The 20042-nt window shown below is 37.3% G+C and overlaps 1 protein-coding gene across 2 annotated transcripts in view; it reads left to right on the forward strand.

Annotated features, from left to right (window-relative positions):
• Positions 1-20042, forward strand: part of SFMBT1 (Scm like with four mbt domains 1) — a 117700-nt gene that overhangs the window by 93055 nt on the left and 4603 nt on the right. For both annotated transcript variants that reach the window (XM_083355705.1, XM_083355704.1), the window contains exons 12-20: positions 2294-2407; positions 3257-3299; positions 5469-5533; positions 7539-7678; positions 9864-9973; positions 12077-12252; positions 13118-13296; positions 13404-13649; positions 17568-17696. In XM_083355705.1, the coding sequence (XP_083211831.1) occupies positions 2294-2407; positions 3257-3299; positions 5469-5533; positions 7539-7678; positions 9864-9973; positions 12077-12252; positions 13118-13296; positions 13404-13649; positions 17568-17696 (1202 nt within the window). The remainder of the gene's footprint in view (positions 1-2293; positions 2408-3256; positions 3300-5468; positions 5534-7538; positions 7679-9863; positions 9974-12076; positions 12253-13117; positions 13297-13403; positions 13650-17567; positions 17697-20042) is intronic.

Below are 20042 nucleotides of genomic sequence, written 5' to 3' on the forward strand. Positions count from 1 at the left end.
TACTGCTGAAGTCTAGCTTGTAGGATTTTAAGCATGACTTTACTAGCATGAGAAATGAGTGCAATGGTGCGATAGTTTGAACATTCTTTGGCACTGCCTTTCTTTGGAATTGGAATGTAAACTGATCTTTTCCAATCCTGTGGCCACTGTTGAGTTTTCCAAATTTGCTGGCAAATTGAGTGTAGCACTTTTACTGCACTGTCTTTTAAGATTTTGAATAGCTCAGCTGGAATACTGTCACCTCCACTAGCTTTGTTGTTGCTCAGCTTTTCTAAGGCCCACTTCACTTCACATTCTAGGATGTCTGGCTCGAGGTCAGTGACCACCTCATTGTGATTATCAGGGACATTAAGCTCATTCTTGTATAGTTCTTCTGTGTAATTTTGCCACCTCTTCTTAATCTCTTCTGCCTCTGTTAGGTCCCTGCCATTTTGGTCCTTTATCATGCCCATTTTTGCATGGAATGTTCCCTTCATCTCTCCAATTTTCTTGAAAAGATCTCTGGTCCTCCCTATTCTATTGTTTTCTTCTATTTCTTTGCACTGTTCATTTAAGAAGGCATTCTTATCTCTTCTAGCTATTCTCTGGAATTCTGCATTCAATTGGGCATATCTATGTTTTTCTCCCTTGCCTTTCGCTTTCCTCCTTTCCTCAGCTATTTGCAAAGCTTCCTCAGACAGCCATTTTGCTTTCTTGCATTTCTTTTTCTTTGGGATGGTTTTGGTTGCTACCTGTTGTACAATGTCGCGAACCTCTGTCCATAGTTCTTCAGGCACTCTGTCTATCAGATCTAATTCCTTAAATCTATTTGTCACCTCTACTGTATATTCAACAGGGATATGATTTAATTCATACCTGAGTGGCCTAGTACTTTTTCCTACTTTCTTCAGTTTAAGCCTAAACTTTGCAATGAGAAGCTCATGGTCTGAGCCACAGTCAGCTCCTGGTCTTGTTTTTACTGACCGTATAGAGCGTCTCCATCTTTGGCTGCAGAGCATATAGTCAATGTGATTTCTGTGTTGACCGTCTGGTGATGTCCATGTGTAGAGCCGTCTCTTGGGTTGTTGGAAAAGAGTGTTTGCTATGACCATCGTATTCTCTTGACAAAATTCTATCAGCCTGTGCCCTGCTTCATTTTGTACTCCAAGGCCAAACTTGCCTGTTATTCCAGTTATCTTTTGGCTTCCTACTTTAGCATTCCAATCCCCCATGATGATAAGGACATCATTTTTTGGTGTTAGTTCTATAAGGTGCTGTAGGGCTTCATAGAACCGGTCAATTTCATCCTCTTCAGCACTGGTGGTTGGGGCATAGACTTGGACTACTGTGATATTGAATGGTTTCCCTTGGATTCGAACTGAGATCATTCTGTCATTTTGAGGATTGTATCCCAGTATTGATTTTTCTACTCTTTTATTGACTATGAAGGCTACTCCATTTCTTCTGAGGGATTCTTGCCCGCAGTAGTATACCTGATGGTCATCTGAATTAAATTCACCCATTCCTGTCCATTTTAGTTCGCTAATACCTAAGATGTCGATGTTCAGTCTTGACATCTCTTGTTTGACCACGTCCAGCTTTCCTTGATTCATGGATCTTACATTCCAGGTTCCTATGGAGAAAAAATCTTTACAGCATCGGACTTTCCTTTCACCACCAGACACATCCACAGCTGAGCGTCCTTTCGGCTTTGGCCCAGTCGCTTCATTCTTTCTGGCGCTACTAGTACTAGCCCTCTGCTCTTCCCCAGTAGCATATTGGACGCCTTCCGACCTGAGGGGCTCATCTTCCAGCATCATATCGTTTTGCCTTTTGGTACTGTCCATAGGGTTTTCATGGCAAAGATACTGGAGTGGGTTGCCATTTCCTTCTCCAGTGGATCACGTTTTGTCAGAACTCTCAGCTATGACCTGTCCGTCTTGGGTGGCCCTGCACGGCATAGCTCATAGCTTCATTGAATTACGCAAGCCCCTTCGCCACGACAAGGCAGTAATCCATGAAGGGGAAACAATACATAGCAAACTATTTTCCTTCAGGAAGTGTTTTGAAATAGCTGCATTTAATCTGTATTTCTTTTTATCACTCCTGATAATTAAAAAACTTTAAAATAGATACTTGTAGCCTGTCAGAGCTAATTGACAGATTAGAGACAGTTCACATGTGCAGAGGAATGAGAATGTACCAGTTCATAAGAAATATTATAGCTGGTTAGCCCCGTAAGATAGTGGTGATATAGTAGTGGCAGCGATGACAATTGTGCTTGCAATGATGATGATGATTATTATTATTATAGGTTCTAAAATCCCAGTGCCTGAATGCATAGTGAGTGTGGAATCTATGAATATATTTCCAGTTGGTTGGTGTGAAACTAATGGATACCAGCTTAGACCTCCTCGCAGAGCATTAGGTATGAATATTATTTATTAGATTGTTTTTATCCCACCTTTATTATTTTATTACTTTGTTACTCAAAGCGGCAAGCATATATAATATTCCTTCCTCCCTCTGTTTTCCCTGATTTGTAGGCCAGCACTGCAGCAAACTGGTGCATAACTGTATTAGACAATGGGATATACTTTGAAGTATTTATATGTGCTTTTGTTAAACATAATAAAAAGATACATGATCTTGGTTGCAGCATATAAACATACTTGTAAAGATCATAAGAGATATAAAATTAGTGGTTTTGTTTAATTCTAAGAATGCCTGAGAACTATAGCAAGGTAAAGATAAGTGTTTAGAGCTGAGGTCACTGTTGTTATTTTGATAGCATGTGTTGGTGCACTTGCAAAACTGAAGCCATGAAGTTGTTTGTCAAATAGAAGGTTAATTCCCCCCTCTTCCTCCACCACCCTGTCCTCTTGGCCATACTATCAAATTTCTTGTGAGCTCCAAAGGCGTCCCTACAAATAAAGAGTTTGATGTTTCAATTCATTGTTTTTTTAAATTAAAAACTCTTGTTAAAACTCATTTGGGGTCTGAGGCTCTACACTTGCTTTAGAGGATATTTGCTAAAATAAATGCATTACATGGAAGACTTTAAATTAATATTTTTAGGAACTGAATTGGAGAAGTGCCCATTTGTAAGATCAAAAAGAATAAAATCGTCGTTTCCATATTCGTGTTTTGTTACTAGGTTACAATTTATAGCGATTATGTGATTATTTTCATGCAAAGAGTTGCAGTTGCTTTGTGTCATCATAGGATATATGTTTATATTACATTAATAATCAGCATGTTTCATTTTGATTTGCAGTGAATAAAGAAAAGAAAATTGCAGTTGTTCAACCAGAGAAACAGTAAGCATTAAACTTAATGTTTATAATGAACAATTATTTGATTTTTCAGAATATTAAATACAAGGACAGGTAACTAGAGCTGGGCATTTTGAAACCCTTTTTCAACAGTGCCTCTTTCTGACTTCTTTTGTATGTTTTTACACTGTGGTACTTTTTATAATATGATTGGTTTATTTACCACCACATGTTTTTCTAATCACACTGATGCATATATTACAATGTCATGATGCAAACTCTGCCTATTGGCTAGTCTAGAACTATAATACAGTTTAAGCAGATGTGCCTAAGCTTTATATGCAACTGTATAGTTAGTTTAAAGGAGAAATGAATTGGTTATAATTATATAATTATATAATTTTATTTTAATTTTGTTTGTTGTCCCTTGCTGAATTAAGCTGTTATACAAATTGAATGAACAAGTGAACTTATTTATTTATTTACTTACTTACTTACTTCACATGACAAGAAGAGAATTATGACTATGGTGTTTTTTTAAGTCATAAATTGCTGGGGTTCATTCTCATAATAGGTAGCTCTGGTTTTCTATTACATCTGAATAAAATATTCAAATTGAAAGTTGTTATTTCCCCTTGCCTCAATCCCACTAATTTTCTTTTTCCCTTTCCTTTTCCTTCCCCTTCCCAGTATCTTCATCTCTAATTCTTTTTTTCCTTCTTGTTTAAGTTTGAAATATGTGTCTGAAAAGAAGCGATTCACACATGTAAATGAGAGTATTTGCTATATGTAAATGGGGTTTATGTTATGAACAGGATACATTATTTTATGGGCAATTCATTTAATCGGTGGTTGAGAATTGAGCCTGCCCTGAGCCTGCCCCTATTTTGTTGTGCATCTTCTGGGAAGAATACATTTTATATATATTTATATGTATTTGTTTATTTAAAACATTTATATGGCTGCTCAAGTCACTCACAATAACCCTGGGCAGTTTACAAAAATAAAATTTAATTACAAAAACCAATTCCCCCCCCCCCCAAACTCAGAAGCTGAGCGTGCATGAATACATATTTTTAGCAAATTAATGATAAATCTTGAGAATTGGTTTTATTAGAGTCATAGTCTCTTGTCAATTTGGGATGGGGTGAAGGAGTTTTTTAAAATATAGTGTTGTCTTTAGGCAGAGGTAACATCTTCAGCGGGGTTTGGGGTGAAATGTCTTGTTCGTTTATATAGGGACTGGGTGGTCGGTTGACTGGTCTTGTGACTGGTTGAATCACAAGACTGATTGAGTCATAAGACTGATTCTGGTCTTGTGAGTTCTGACTGGTTGCTGTGAAGTGCGAAATTTAACTGATGAGGGAGCGGTCAGTTTTGTCATTGATTAGTGAGTCAGATGGTCCACTTCCCTATTTCTCATACGCTGGTTCTAAGTCAGTGTGTTTGTTGATGGAACCATTGATAGAATGCCACACTTTGATAAACTCACGTGCCTGACAGGTTTTGGCATGGCCAATTATTCAGCTTCGTCCCAGTCGAACCAGTGTTGTTTGTTGTCAATGTGACTGGCGATCAGGGACTTTGGGTCATGCTGTTTGACAGCCAGTGGTGTTCATGGATTCTGGTTTTTAACTGTTGTTCTGTCTGCCTGATGTAGAACTGGTAACAATAGTTGCAAGTGATTCTGTATATTACCTTGGTGCTGTCTTCTTTCCATGTTCTGTCTTTGATCTTTATAAGTTCCTGTCTGAGTGTGAATGAGGGTTAGTGGGCCATTATTATTCCTAGGGATTGCAGTAGCCTGGCAGCCACTTCTGATGTGCCTTTGATGCATGGCAGAATTGTCTTCCTTTTAGATAATAAATACTTTTAAGTAATGTTCCTTCTCCAAATCATGGAGATAATGACAGGTTGGTTTCTGTCTTTGTATCTCCCCCCTCCCCCGCCCCAGAGATTTAACACTTAGGAAATGGTAGGAGAATTGCTCAGTGTCCACTTCTTCATAATACATACGTATTATTATTCTTGAGACATATCCATGTTTCTGATCATCTTATTTTGTACTTTCATTGAAAAATAATGAAATGTGCCCTTATTCTCAATATGCCTGAGTCTTACATAATGTTCGCTTTAAGAAACAATATGGAACAAAGTTCTGCAAAATTCAAATTTTAATCTTCCATTTCCTCCCCCCCCCCTACTTTTTGTCAGAATATTATCTTCAAGGACTGTCAGTGAAGGATTAAAGACCCAGGAACTGAACTCAACTGACACTAGTAAGAAAGCAATGTTTACATGTTAGACAATAGAACTGCAACCTATCTAGCTATGATATCTGTATGCTTTATTTATATTTATGGAAACCAATAGCTCTGAAGTAATTATAACATCTGTCCTTGGCTTAGATTTCTTGAACTATTCCGTGCATGTTTTAAAATGTTAAAACATTTTAGTTTTACCATAAGGGAGTCACTCCTTTTTACAGATAACTCTGGCAACTCTATAAACAAAAGTCCGCTTGAGAGTAAAATTCCATATGTACCAGATGGTGAAATTTAATCATTTGCTAAATTGTTTAATGAATGAATGTTCAATAATTACATCCATTTCTAAAATATCTAAACCAATCTATCGGCACACTCTAAAACCTTATTTGCACAGCCTGCAGTGCCTGCAAAAGGTATGGTTTGAGGCACTATCTAAATTTGCTCTTTCCATAAGTAGAGGCCATGCTCATTCTGGAACTTAATTTTTTTAAATACATCAGTATAATCTCATTTTTATCTATGCCATTTATAAACCATGTGACATTATGGCTTTAAGGAAACCAATTCTTATCTCAAAGATAGCTATAATGTAAGCTTAGTTAACTTCAACAATCTCACATCACAGAGGTGCTGTACTTATAAATACAGTATTGTTTAATCCTTAATATAACATTGGAAAATCCAGGTTTTGAGACAACCACCCATTACAGGGTTATTAAGCAATGTTTTTATGGGATAGATATTTCTTGCACCTGTTAGCTTTTGTTTGGCTTTGAGGTCCAGTCATGTAGTCATCCCAGCCTCAGCATGACTAATTAATATGAAAACTACAGTTACTGTCATATTTATTCTGCGTGGACTGTATTATAAGATTCCATATAGTAACCTTATATGTTTGTAGTCCTTGAAGCTGAACTGTAAAGACACAAAATAAACTCGCTTGCAAAAATCTAACCTAGCAATTTTTCAACAAGCCCTACAAAATGCTTACTCATTTAGAGATAGGACAGAAAGCATTGGCACTGCTTGTATCTAGATTTCTGACCGATGTCGGAATATTTCTTCGTATTACTTAATGTGAATATCTAGGTGTGATTTACATGTACCTGAGTGTGTATATGTACATTTGATGCAGACATTATAGTTCAGGGAAAGTTGAAGTAAACAAAGCAGTGCCGGCAGGCTGTGTCTCCCTGTAATATTCACTTTCATCTCCTAAATTTTTATAAGGAAAAATTGATAAAGCAGTCATGTTTGTATTCTACCTAAAACTGATCTTGCAAATACCAAAGCATGTGCTATCCTATTGTAAAAGTTCAAGTAAATGAAAGTAAGGATGAAGACAGTAATAGAACAGCCTGAAAATAAGAAGCACCAATACCTTTCGTTCTAGAGAACTATATTAAGTCTCAAATGTAACCCAAATATACTTATCAAATCTGTTGGAATTGAGCTTTCATTGTTTCTAAGAAAAGGCTTCTACAATCTGAATTGGAGTAAGAAAAGGAAATTCACATGTTTAGTCCCTCACCCACAACGTGTGAAGCCTTACTTAACATTTCAGGAATTTTCTAATAAATAAGTTTTAGTTGTTTAGACTTTGGTCTAAATATGTCTTCCACTAGGAGTTCAGAAAAAGAAACATGCTTTGTTTGGACATTTCCCCATCCCAAGGTTAATTAGGTGAGCACACCATTGACTATTGGATTATTTAACATTCCCAGTGGTTGAAATAACCAAGCTGGAAGAATGTAGCAGAAACATCCAAATGTGTATTTCAAAGAGGACCAGTATTTAGAAGTTGACAAACAAAACTGAAACCATCCCCCACCCCGGTCCATGGAAAAATTGTCTTCCACGAAACCAGTCCCTGATGCCGAAAAGTTTGGGGACAGCTGCTGTACATTATATGTGGGAAACTGCCTGTTACTTTATTTTCTGTTGATTCATTGATTTTTTTTGAAGCAATGTTTTAAGTAGAAGTTTGCATTCAGATATTGTTTTATTTTTCCAGTTGTAACAAATGGTAAATACTGTTGCCCAAAGATCTACTTTAACCACAGATGCTTCTCAGGACCTTATCTTAACAAAGGGAGAATTGCAGAACTCCCACAGTCTGTAGGACCTGGGAATTGCGTTCTTGTTCTTAAAGAGGTAAGGGCATCTGCAATGCATGGCTGTGGATCTGCAGCACCATTTACTCAGTTGATTATTATTCGGGGAAGAATGTTGGGATTTTGTTAGGAGAAAATAGAAGAAAGAACAGCAGTAAGATGGCTACAAACTGTCAGTGGGCCAGTATGATAAAAACACCACAAAAAGTTCAGAAAGAGTCGTTGATCATTTTGAAAAGCTAGACATAACATTTAGAAGTGTTCCGGGAATTGGGCTTCATTAATAAGGGCAGCATGTGGTGGCTAAATGAAAATAAAAAACAGAAAAAAATGTTATTACTTCATTCTTTGTATTTTTCATAAGATTCTGTCTCCTGCCCTTCCCCCAGTTTGTAAGTATCATTTCAACATCCTGATTATTTTCCTCTGTAAGTGAAGTCGCTATTAACATGCAAGCAGGCAGAGAGAAAGAAACTTTAAACAGAGGAAAAAACTGCCAAGGATAAACCTACAAAACAAATGTTTTTCAGGGCAAACATCTGGCTAAAAATATGTAGATCCTGCACTACGCCCTCCTCCCCTCTTTTTGGGGGGTGGGGTTGACTGACTGGCACCCAGAGTGGAAGGAAAAGTATTCCTTTCACTAACTAGCATCTAATCAGGGGAAGTAATACATCACTGCACTGTTAGACTGATAAGGGGTGGTTAGGAACTGGCATAAAATAACAACTTTAAGCTACTATCATGTGAGTATTTTTGTTGGTCCCTGTGAAATACAATTTCTATCATTTAAAAAAAACATTTTTAATATGTTTTTTAAACTATAAGCATGCTGAATTGCTTTGTTTTGAAAAAGGTTAACGGAATACAAATTTGCTGCAAATAAAGGAAAATTTGATTTTTATAGGGTTTATAATTAATTTTCTATTTTATAGAAATGCCTAAGTGACATTATGGGTATTGGGGACTGAATTTTGTAGCATCGGAAACTGCCCAAGGCAAAATACCAAATTTGATGTAACTAATTGGATCTGTTATGACAAATCTATAATCCTTTGAGAACATCCCAGATTATTATAGCTGCCTTCGGGATTTCAGCTACACATTAGATGCCATTGGTGATGCTTATTATTGGCAACATTGTATAGTACTCAAGATTCAGCATTGCTACATAATTTTTACGATAGTCAAGCAGTCATCTTCCGTATTCAAGGTGTATATGTTGGTGGTCTTTTCAGTATTTTCCTTGTGGGGAGGTGTATATTTCTTTATTTAAATTCATCCTGACCAACCCCAGCAATGCTTTTTCTTTTTTTTTCATTCTGTAATAAATGGCCTCTGCTGTTTCACTATCTCTTGTGAAATTTCTTCAAATTTCCTTTCATTAACTCATTCACACCTTGGCTTCTTATCTCCTCTACCAGTTGCATAATCCTCCTGCTCAATGAAATTCTTTTCACAACCTTTTTCCATCTGGAGGACATTCACTTATTTCCTGGGCAATCAAAATAAATCAAATGTGCATAAAAATTTAAAAAAAATCTAGATTAATTACAAAATTTTGTTAGGAAAATGTTGTTGTTGTTAGCTGCGAAGTCGCGTCCGACCCATCGCGACTCTATGGACAACATTCCTCCAGGCCTTCCTGTCCTCTACCATCTTCTGGAGTCCATTTAAGCTCACACTACTGCTTCAGTGACTCCATCCAGCCACCTCATTCTCTGTCGTCCCCTTCTTCTATTGCCCTCAATCTTTCCCAGCATTAGGCTCTTCTCCAGGAAAATATTTTATAGTAATCCCTGAATAAAATTGAGGGAAATTAATGAAAATGTTGTATTACACTGCATGTGGAATGCTACCAGATTTTGGAATATCTGTTCCAAATTATACACTGTTAAGTGCTTGGTTGTGAGCCAGTTTGGTGCAGTAGTTAGGTACCTGGTCAGAAAGTGGGAGATTGTGAATTCTAGTCCCACCTTAGACATAAAATCACCTGGAAGATCTTGGGCCACTTTTTCTCAGCCTTAGGAAGAGAAAACCACTTCTAAACCTTTCCAAGAAAATTGTGGGAATTAATGACAGGTTTGCTTTGCATTTACTGTTAGAAACTTGTTATGCTGGTCATATAAATAGAGTTAAATAGCTAAGTCACAATAATATATTTAAATAAGTCTTATTGGTCACATTAATATATTACATCTATTTTTTTCTCTTTCTGAATTTAGGTTCTCTCTTTGTTGATCAACGCTGCTTATAAACCTAGCCGTGTTCTTAGAGAAATACAACTAGATGAAGAAGCTTCATGGCACGGATATGGAGAGACTTTGAAAGCGAAGTAAAATACGCCATACAAAATATTTATATTTTGCTATTAGAGCTAAATTAGTTATATGGACAACAGTTTTGGCATGGCACTTTCAGGACTTAATTGGCAGAATAGATACATACTTGAACTTTTCAAGTGTACTAGAACTTTCCTGCATGAATAGACTTTCATCCATATATAATTTGCCCCCCTCCCCCATCATCCTTAAAATTCAAAAGCTTCCAGGATAATGTGTTTTATAGTTGCAGTAGAAATCCTAATTGTAGATAAAAGTCGCCCTCATATTAGAAGTCATTTGAACAGTTGAAAAGTCACATGAAATAGCAACAGTTTGGATTCTGGACTGTCTTTCTGCCAGGGAAATAAAATCTGTGATAGTCCAACTAGCCTCCTTCAGTTTCTCCACTCTGTAATTTAATTTAGGCTGGAAGAAAGTTTTGATTGGCTGCATGGGAGGTGGGAAAGGGAAAGCTGCTAGTCTAATCTTAGTATTTCCTAATTAAGCCCTCTGCTCCGCTCATGGTGTTTTTACATGTAAATAACAAGCACACCAATTTAATAACTACCTTTTGAGTTACTTTAAGCAACTGATTTATTTATTCAGTCAAAGGTTAAGAGGCTTACTGAAGCAGAAAGGGTATGAAAGACTGGGTTATTACATTTTCTTTTATTTGCTTTTGGTGTAAAAGTAACTTGATAAAATAATATTAAGGCTATTCCAGAGCACTTCTCATAATAATACCTGAAATAGAAAAGACCATAGTAGTTCAGAAACTACTGCTGCTTCAGCTCTGGCTGATAATGGGTTGGTCTCTTTACTTTATTGTGTGAAATAATTGTTAGTAAACCATTGCTGCCTTCAGATCCTTTGATGTTCCTTTCTTAGAGGTTATAGTATTTGTAATAAACTAAAAAGGCAAGCATTTTTAACACAGGTACTGCTTTAATGTGCAAAAAAGAAAAATAATATATAGAGAACAAAAACAAATGGTATCGTATGTAGGTGGTCCCCAGTTCACAATGGTAATTGGGAATCAGAATTTCCGTCACTAAGCAATGCAGTTATAAAACATGATGCTATGTGATCGCATCACAGAGATGGCAATCCAGGCAGTCCTTGTTGCTGTTGTCTTCGGAGAAGGGCGGGATATAAATGCAATTAAAAAAAAAAATTACACATCAGTAAGTGAGGAATTCAGATGACTGGGACTTGTGTCTTTCTGCCAGCTTCCAACAAGCAAAGTCTGGGAAAGCTTGTAGGGAGTGGCAAGTCATAATTATGACAAGCTTTTCTTTAGGCAGCTATCAATCAGGGTGGTATTCCCCCACCCTCATATAGTGCTTATTTTTTTCATTTTTAGATACTGTACTTGCATTTATTTCTGTGCTGCCCAAAGCCAGCATGGAACCGGAATTGGACACCCTTATATATATATAAATGAATAAATAAATAATACTTTAAACTGGAAATTTAACATACGGTGATATGCCTTTTACTCAAATCTTCCTCTGTTTACATTTTTAACAAGACTTTATTTATTTTTTTAATCCCATTTATATCCCGCCCTTCTCCGAAGACTCAGGGCGGCTTACAATTTAAAGCACAAATCAATGTGCTTAGCAATAGCCTTCATTCTATGTATATGCCTGCTTATTAGGGCTTTCGGCCCCATCTCAAGCGGCATTATTACAAAGTCAGCTTATTGCCCCCAACAATCTGGGTCCTCATTTTACCTACCTCAGAAGGATGGAAGGCTGAGTCAACCTTGAGCCTGGTGGGACTCGAACCTGCACTAATTACAGGTAGCTGGTGTTACTTAGGGAGGCATTAGCCCACTGCTCCACCAAAGCTCAGTACTTTAGGTCTGCCTCACATTTTATCCATCGTTTATTAATTATTTATTTAATAAGCTACAGTTCACTGGACAGATACAAGCCATGGTTTACAAATCAAAATAGCATAAGCCACAGGCTGTAAGTCATAATATGGTACATTTTGGCTTGATTACTGTGCTATATGAAGCCATCTCATGTGTATTTCTCTGATATACAGAGTGTATTTCTGTGTTTACTTTCTCCTTTCCTTATTAATGAAACTTTCCTTTGCTACAGATATAAAGGAAAGAGCTACCGGGCTACAGTGGAAGTGGTAAGAACAGCTGATCGAGTTGCAGACTTCTGCAGGCAGACCTGCATCAAACTGGAATGCTGTCCAAATCTCTTTGGCCCCCAAATGGTGCTAGACAAATGTTCTGAGAACTGCTCTGTTCTAACAAAAACCAAATACAGTAAGTAATTGTATTATTGCCATTTATTTGCTCCAAAATGTGTAGGCAGCTAGAAAGAGCATTTTTAAATAAATACACAATATCCCCAAAACTTTATGATGGCTGCCAGTTGGCACTTCCTAGGGCTTTCAGTAAACAGAAACAAAGCTTGCAGTGGTGTAACTGGATTACAGCCAGTTGTTTGGATAGCATACTAATCCATGAATTAATCCTATTTAATCAATAATAAATCAAGGATGCCATTTATGATTAATGGTTTTCTACTTCACCATGAAGTGCCCACATTTTGGGCTTCAGACATTACAATATCTCAAGTCAAATTATGACTGCATTAAATTGAAGAAAAATACCTTGCAGATCTTCTTCATAAGTTAGATAATTTGAAGAAATTCAGTAAGGTTATGACTAAGTGCGTATGTGACTCCAACCATTGTCACTGTGATTTCTGAAAGCTTTTTGTTTGTTTCAGATTTTAATAAAAAAAATAAAATGCTACATTCACTTTCATTAGCATCTTACATACTATCTTTTCTGTTTGATACCCCATCCAGATAACCATTCCTTGTATTATTTGTTCCTTTCGGGAAAATGGCTCTTCTCTTTAATTACATCTCATGGTAGCATAACTGATGTATTAAGAAACCAGTTTGACTTATAAATTGGCAGACAACCCATCTTGGTCTTTGTAAACACTCTGCTCTTTTTCCTAAGGCATATCCCATCACTGCTACAGTAATGTAAAGGTTGCACACAACCAAAATAAGCTCCCTTTATATAGAATAAGAATAAGGCCTTATCTTTTTAAGAACTAACAAATGATGAATTGTGTTTCATGATAACAACCCTTTTCTTTTAACCTCTGCAGCCCATTATTATGGAAAACGGAGAAACAAAAGGATTGGCCGACCACCGAGTATCCACAGCAACATTGAGGCAAGCATGAAAAAAGCAAACAGGAAAAGAAAAAAACGGAAAAACTTCTTTGTTCATAAGAAGAAGCGATCCTCTACCTCTGTAGATAACACACCAGTGGGATCACCCCAAGTATGCAACTAGGGGGGCGGGATGTGTTTAATATGCAAAGCTATAGAGGTGGTGGGACAAAGTGGTTGCTAATCCATGCTATTCTGAGTCGCTCTGTACTGTTTCAGGGAAGTGGAGGTGAAGATGAAGATGATCAGGATGAGATAGACGAGGAATCTCTTACTGAAGACAGTACTTCTGAGCATCAGGAAGAGCTGCTTGAGGAGTCTGAAGTATCAGAGAAGAAATCACAGTCATCTTCCCCAACGCAGAGTGAGCAGTCTCATTTTGGGGCTCCAGACCGGGACAAACGGAAAAGAAAACTACGGACTTTTTCTTTCTCAGATGATGAAAATAAGCCACCTTCACCAAAGGTATATTTTGATTTTAAAACATGTAACAATCATCAAGCCTTTCAGCAACTTTCTCTCTCTCTGTAAAACTTAAATTTCCCTTAAATGCCTCTTCTAAACTGGTACCACTTGCGGGATGGGGGTGATTTCTGCTCATTTGGTGAAGCTAACCTTTAAAAAAACAGCAACTGAGAAACCAATTTTCTTATTTTTCCCTTTCTCCAGGAATTAAATCTACACTTAAAGATGGATGATTAACCTTTATTTCTTTAACTAGGAAAACCTAACTAATTGTTTGCAATTTGAAGTACATAAATGCACCTATCTGGCCTGTATGCTAGGCCTTTTTATATATGAATGTAATAACTTTTATCAGCAATTTTGTGCCTCTTAATTTCAATGTGCATTCAAGTAGTGTGTGTGTGTGTGTGTATGCATATGCGCACATGCCTGCGTGTGTGTGTGTGTGTGTGTGAATTTGACATTTTCTTCAGTAGGTCTTTACCATGATCTCAGAACACAGAAAGATAGTCAAGGAAATAATAGAAAATACAATTTTGCTTTACAAAAAATAATCAGAAATGTAACTAACTTTGCTGCAGAAGATGCTGCATTAAATCTGTAGAATTCTGTTCATTATGAAACATTTATATCCTTAACTCTGAGAATTCTAGGTGACTTATTTCTGATCACAAAGTGAAGGTACATATTTATAGGATATGTGAAATTAATTATAATCAGTGGGGTTTTTTTCTAAAAAAAAAAAAAGGTGCTGGAACTCAGAGGTGCTGTCACTGGGAGCGATGCCGGTGTCTTGCTACGGCATCGCCACCCGTCCTTTGCACCCCCGCCCCTGCAGCTCAGGGCCACATGCCGCAAGGATTCCCCATCCCACAGTTGCCATGCTGTGGCCCGTGCTGAGCCCCCACCCGGAGCTGCTCCGAACCCCGACCCAGAGCTGTGTTCCTCGTGGCAGTGGTCTCCAGCACCAAACAGCCTCTTTCTAACCACATTCAGAAAAATTTGTAACAAACATTGGAATTCTCAAGGCCATGTTTGGTATTTCCCAGCAATCTGTTACTGGAAGGAAAAAGCAATCCCTGCTGCGTTACTGATCCCAGAGAAGCATTTGCATGTATGCAGGTATCCTTAGGGTGCCATAGTTATGGATGAGAAATATTGGTTGCAAAGTTGGCATTTCTGGATGTAATGCAGATATTTTGGACTTATTTTTGTTTCTTTGCATGTTTTATATTTTTTAAAAGGCATATGCTACTGACTACACTTATGCACATATGTAACATCTTTTGAAAGATTGTGACTAAACAAAATTTTAATGTACAGATAATACCACCAGAAATTATTTTAGCCTTTTTAATAAATGTTGTTATTGATGTTAAGCTCACCATGGAAAACATCATATATTGTTATGTATATACTAGATTAATTATGTAAAGACTGAAGTGCAACATAACTAGATTCTAAATAATCTATTTTTCAAAACACACAATAGTCCAAACAGTAAAAGTAAAGTCCAAATTAAGAATATTTCATTCTTAAGAACTGTTTAATTTAAAGTGGTTTAGTTGTAATAGATGGTTATAGATTTAAAATAGTTTTCAAGAGTGTATAAAAGATACTATTTTTTTCTATCATCAGCTAAATTAGACATATTACATTGAGAAAAATGTTTCTCATTTCTTTCCTGTTATCTTTATTGATTTCACTGCAGAGATGTTAACATAGGAAATAGATTATTTTGTTATCTAATTTTACCTTCCAAAAGACAGAAGCAGATGAAAAATGTGAGGTTCTTTCCTGTTGACTTTTTTGAATTAGCTGTTTTAGATTCTAAAAGTTTAGTTCCTAAAGAAGTAACCTTGTAAATAATTTTAATGTCCTCCTCTAGTGCAGGGTAGGCAACCTTGGCTCTTTTATGACTCAAGGACTTCAACTCCCAGAATTCCTGAGCCAGCATGGCTCAGCTTGGAAACCTCTCTCTTTCTCCTCAGCATGGCTGGCTCAAGATTTCTGGGGGTTGAAGTCCATGAGTCATAAAAAAGAGCCAAGATTGCCTACTCCTAAAGCCAATAGAGGGAGCTTTTTTTTTTTTTTTTGCAAAAAAAAAAGGTGCCGGAACGCCGTTCTGAGCATTCTATGAGAAAAAAGCCCTGATTATAATTAACTAATTATAATATATAATTGTAATGATAATATACTGTTATAATGAGTTAACACAATCTGCTTTAGGATATCACACAAGAGGAAGTATATAGAAAAAGACTGGTGATCCTGATGAAACAAATTTCAGGTTTAGACCATACCACAATAGATTAGAATCACACTCTCAGTCTTGATTATCCCTTTAAATAAAAAAAATCAGATATTGTCTATACTCAGATTACCTACATTTATGACTATTTAAATGGTTATAAGCCTGGTTCTCGAATGAACCTTTATTATCAAAGTACAACATACATACAATGACATTGGCTGAGCCTCCCTTCGTGGCCCCCCCCTACAACTCACAGTTACAACAAACCAACCATCTTGTTACACCATGTGAGCTCATTGCACAATGTGCCGGCCTTGCGAGTCTGTCATGCATAAAGTTATTTCCTGTTCAGGAGCCTGACAGCCCATGGATAGAAACTGTTCTTCACCCTGTTGGTACAGCTGGCTATACTTCTATACCTCCTACCTGATGGTAGAAGAGTAAAGAGGTACCAACCAGACCAGGGTATGAGTCGTCCCTGAGAATTTTCCTCACTCTTCCAAGGCAGCAGGCCCTGGCAATGTCATTCAGTGGTGTCAGGGGACAGCCCACGATGTTTTGTGCTGTGCTCACCACCCTCTAATATCTTCCTATCCGCGGCTGTCAAGCCAGCATACCAAACCACAATACAGTGTGAGAGGACGCTTTCTATAGTAGACCGGTAAAAAGATGCATGAAAAATGAATAGCATCAAATTAAAACCAAAACATTTCACTGTCGTCAAATACAAACAGTGATGATTGGATATTGCATCTATACTGCAACAACAGGAATGACAACAATGACTTGCACTTTTTTTTTTACTTTCAGTTTAGTTTGAGGTCTTTTGTATCTAGAAGGCTGACAGCCATGAATCTCTGCTGTACTAAACCTCACTAAATTCTGCTATACTGAACTCAGAAGCTTACAGTGCCCAGTTTCTGTTGCATATACCACACTGCCACTCTTATATATTATTTATAATTTGGAGCAATCTGATTATTTATATGGCTATTTCAAGTGTCCTTTTGTCTTCCTTTTTTCCTTTATTAATCCTTTTGCCAGGGTTCTTTGTACAGAATTCTGTCTTTTTTTACTTTAGGAAATTACAAAACGAGTAACTTACTGAACTGCAGGTTGCCCTCGACTTACGAGAGTTCATTTAGTGACTGTTCAAAGTTACAATATCACTGAATAAAGTGACTTATGACCATTTTTCACTCTTACAACCATTGCAGGATCCCCATGGTCACTTGATCAAAATTCAGACACTTAGCAACTGACATATATTTATTATGGTTAGAGTGTCCAGGGGTCACATGATCTCCTTTTGTGACCTTCTGACAAGCAAAGTTAATGGGAAAGCCAGCCTCACTTAACAACTATATTACTAATTTAACAGCTTCAGTGATTCACTTCACATCTGTAGCAAGAAAGGTCGCAAAATTGGTTTAAATTCACTTAAGAACTGTCTCACTTAGCAACAGAAATTTTGAGTTCAACTGTAGTCATAAGTCATGTTTTCAGGACAGTGGATATGTTACACCAACAATAGGACTTCTTTTTTACACCTCAGAATACTGGATCAGTGGCTCGTCTAACTCATTAGGAACATTTTTATGTTCTGGAAAAGATAACTCTAAGGAAGAAAAATGATATTTTTGTCTTTATGTCTTGTGGCATAGGAAATAAAAATAGAAGTTGATGAAAAATTACAGCTGGACAGCAATCCTCTGGAATGGAGTGTAGCAGATGTCGTGCGGTTCCTTAAATCTACAGATTGTGCGCCATTAGCTAGAATATTTCTGGATCAGGTATGTTTTATTATTGGCAATGAATAATTGACTCCATGAAACCAGTATGTCAACTAAAATAACTTTTTGATCATTTTATGTGTTTATACATGCATTTGTGTAATTTGTACACATATGCATATGTATAAATTATTGAGAATGTTTTAATGAGAAGGTAAGACTCGTAAAGACTTTTCTTTGGACTAAGTGAGACCATTTACCATACTTTTAACTTTATCACTAAGCCTTTAATGTGTTTCTGTATGGATTTATATATTTAATTTAAATTTACTTATATATCTCTCAGGATTCTGAACGACTTACAATACAAAATGGGTAGAATACAAGAACATAAAAACTTAAAAAAACAAAACAAAAAGGCAGCCAAAAGTTAGAAAGTAAATGTATGACTCCTGCAAAATATTACTACATTTTGGGGCCAACTTATAATGAGCAGGGATAGCTTTTTTCAGTTTTGAAAGATACTGGCACATTTGATCATTAATAGGTAAAGTTTTAACCCAGAATCACATGAAAAATCCTGCTGTGCTGCCTCATTGTGGTGGGGAAGGGGTATATATGGGAAGGATGAGCAAAAGATGTTGGGAATGTGTGCCTTATGTATGTAATCTTAGCAAGATCACCTAAGGCATGAAGATCATCCTAGCTGCCAGCTAAAGCAAGCAGAAACCTCTATTGGGCAGCAGTGTGATGGGATGGTATTAGGAGTCAGGTGATAATTATAATGATAATAGCAAAGGCATCATTTTATACTGCGCAGGAAAAGGCAATGGTAAACCGCTCTTGTATTTCACCAAGAAAAGAACACAGGTAGACAAGATAAAGCAATTGATGCTACAGTGCCTGATGATGGGCTTCTCAGATCAGTTGCATGCTACATATTATTGAGGAAAAGTTGAGAATCTTTTCTGAGTGCAAATGGTATTTATGAAGTAACTAAACCAGTGTTTCTCAACCTTAGCATCTTTAGGATATGTGGACTTCAACTCCAAGAATTCCCCAACCAGCATGCTAGCTGAGGAAGTCTGGGAGCTAAAGTCCACACAACTTAAAGGTGCCAAGTGTTTGAGGAACACTGGCCTAGACTAAAGCCTTCCATCTATTTTGCAAATATAGAAAGAAATTTATAGTCCTAATGATAGGGAATGGATTGGAATGTTATTTAAACATTTCTGAAATGGTCTTATACATGTAAAAAGGTAAAGGTTCCCGCGCACATGCGTGCTAGTCGTTTCTGACTCTAGGGGCCGGTGCTCATCTCCGTTTCAAAGCCGAAGAGCCAGTGCTTGTCCGAGGACGTCTCCGTGGTCGTGTGGCTGGCATGACTAGATGCCAAAGGCGCACGGAACGCTGTTCCCTTCCCACCTAGTGGTCCCTATTTTTCTACTTGCATTTTTACGTGCTTTCGAACTGCTAGGTTGGCAGAAGCTGGGACGAGTAACAAGCGCTCACTCTGTTACGCGGCACTCGGGATTCAACCTGCCAAACTGCCGACCATCTGGTCGACAAGCTCAGCGTCCTAACCCACTGAGCCACCACATCCCTCTTATACATGTAGTCCTTGTTTAATAACCACATTTGGGATTGGGAAGTCAGTTGCTAAAGTATATTATTTATTATTAGAGTATTGCGTTGATATATGAGCCAGGAGTCTACAATACTATTGCAGAGTAGTAGTTTGGTTGCCTGTTTATCAGGTCAGGCACACTCTTGCCTGCTTCCCATGGTATGCCATAAGAGTGCGAGCTAGCTTCACACCAGAAAGACTGAGAGGCTTTTCTTACAGCATTATCCTAGGCTTCCTCCCAGGAAGGTTCAGAGCTGGCAGGATTTGACTGCCTACACAGAGCACTAACTGGTTGGTACCCATTTATCTATTCACATAGAACATACTTTTGAACTGCAAGGTGGGCAGAAGCTAAAGCAAGTAATGGCAGCTCATCGGGCCAAGCAGTGTTAGGACTTGAACCACTGGAGTAGAGACTCATAGTCATTAAGTGAAGCAATCAGTAAGTTAAATCACTGCCAGTTTTCCTTTGCTTTAAAGACCTTCGAAGGTCATAAAAGGAAGGATTGATCATAAAATTACTTTTTTCAGCATTGTCATAATGGAGAACAGTCACTAAACGAGAATTGCCTGTATTCTAAAAGGAAGAAGATAGAGCAATGTATTTCCATATGGTTTAAATTTAATAAGTGAAGGATTTAATTAATTTTATATTGCTATCATATCCATCTTTCTTTTTATTCCTCTCCTTACATCCAGTTTATTTTACTTACTATAATATATGTAGGGACGCGGTGGCTCAGTGGGTTAAGATGCTGAGCTTGTCGATCAGATGGTCA

Source organism: Vipera ursinii, assembly GCF_947247035.1.
Source record: "Vipera ursinii genome assembly, chromosome: 2".
NCBI classification, from domain to species: domain Eukaryota; kingdom Metazoa; phylum Chordata; class Lepidosauria; order Squamata; family Viperidae; genus Vipera; species Vipera ursinii.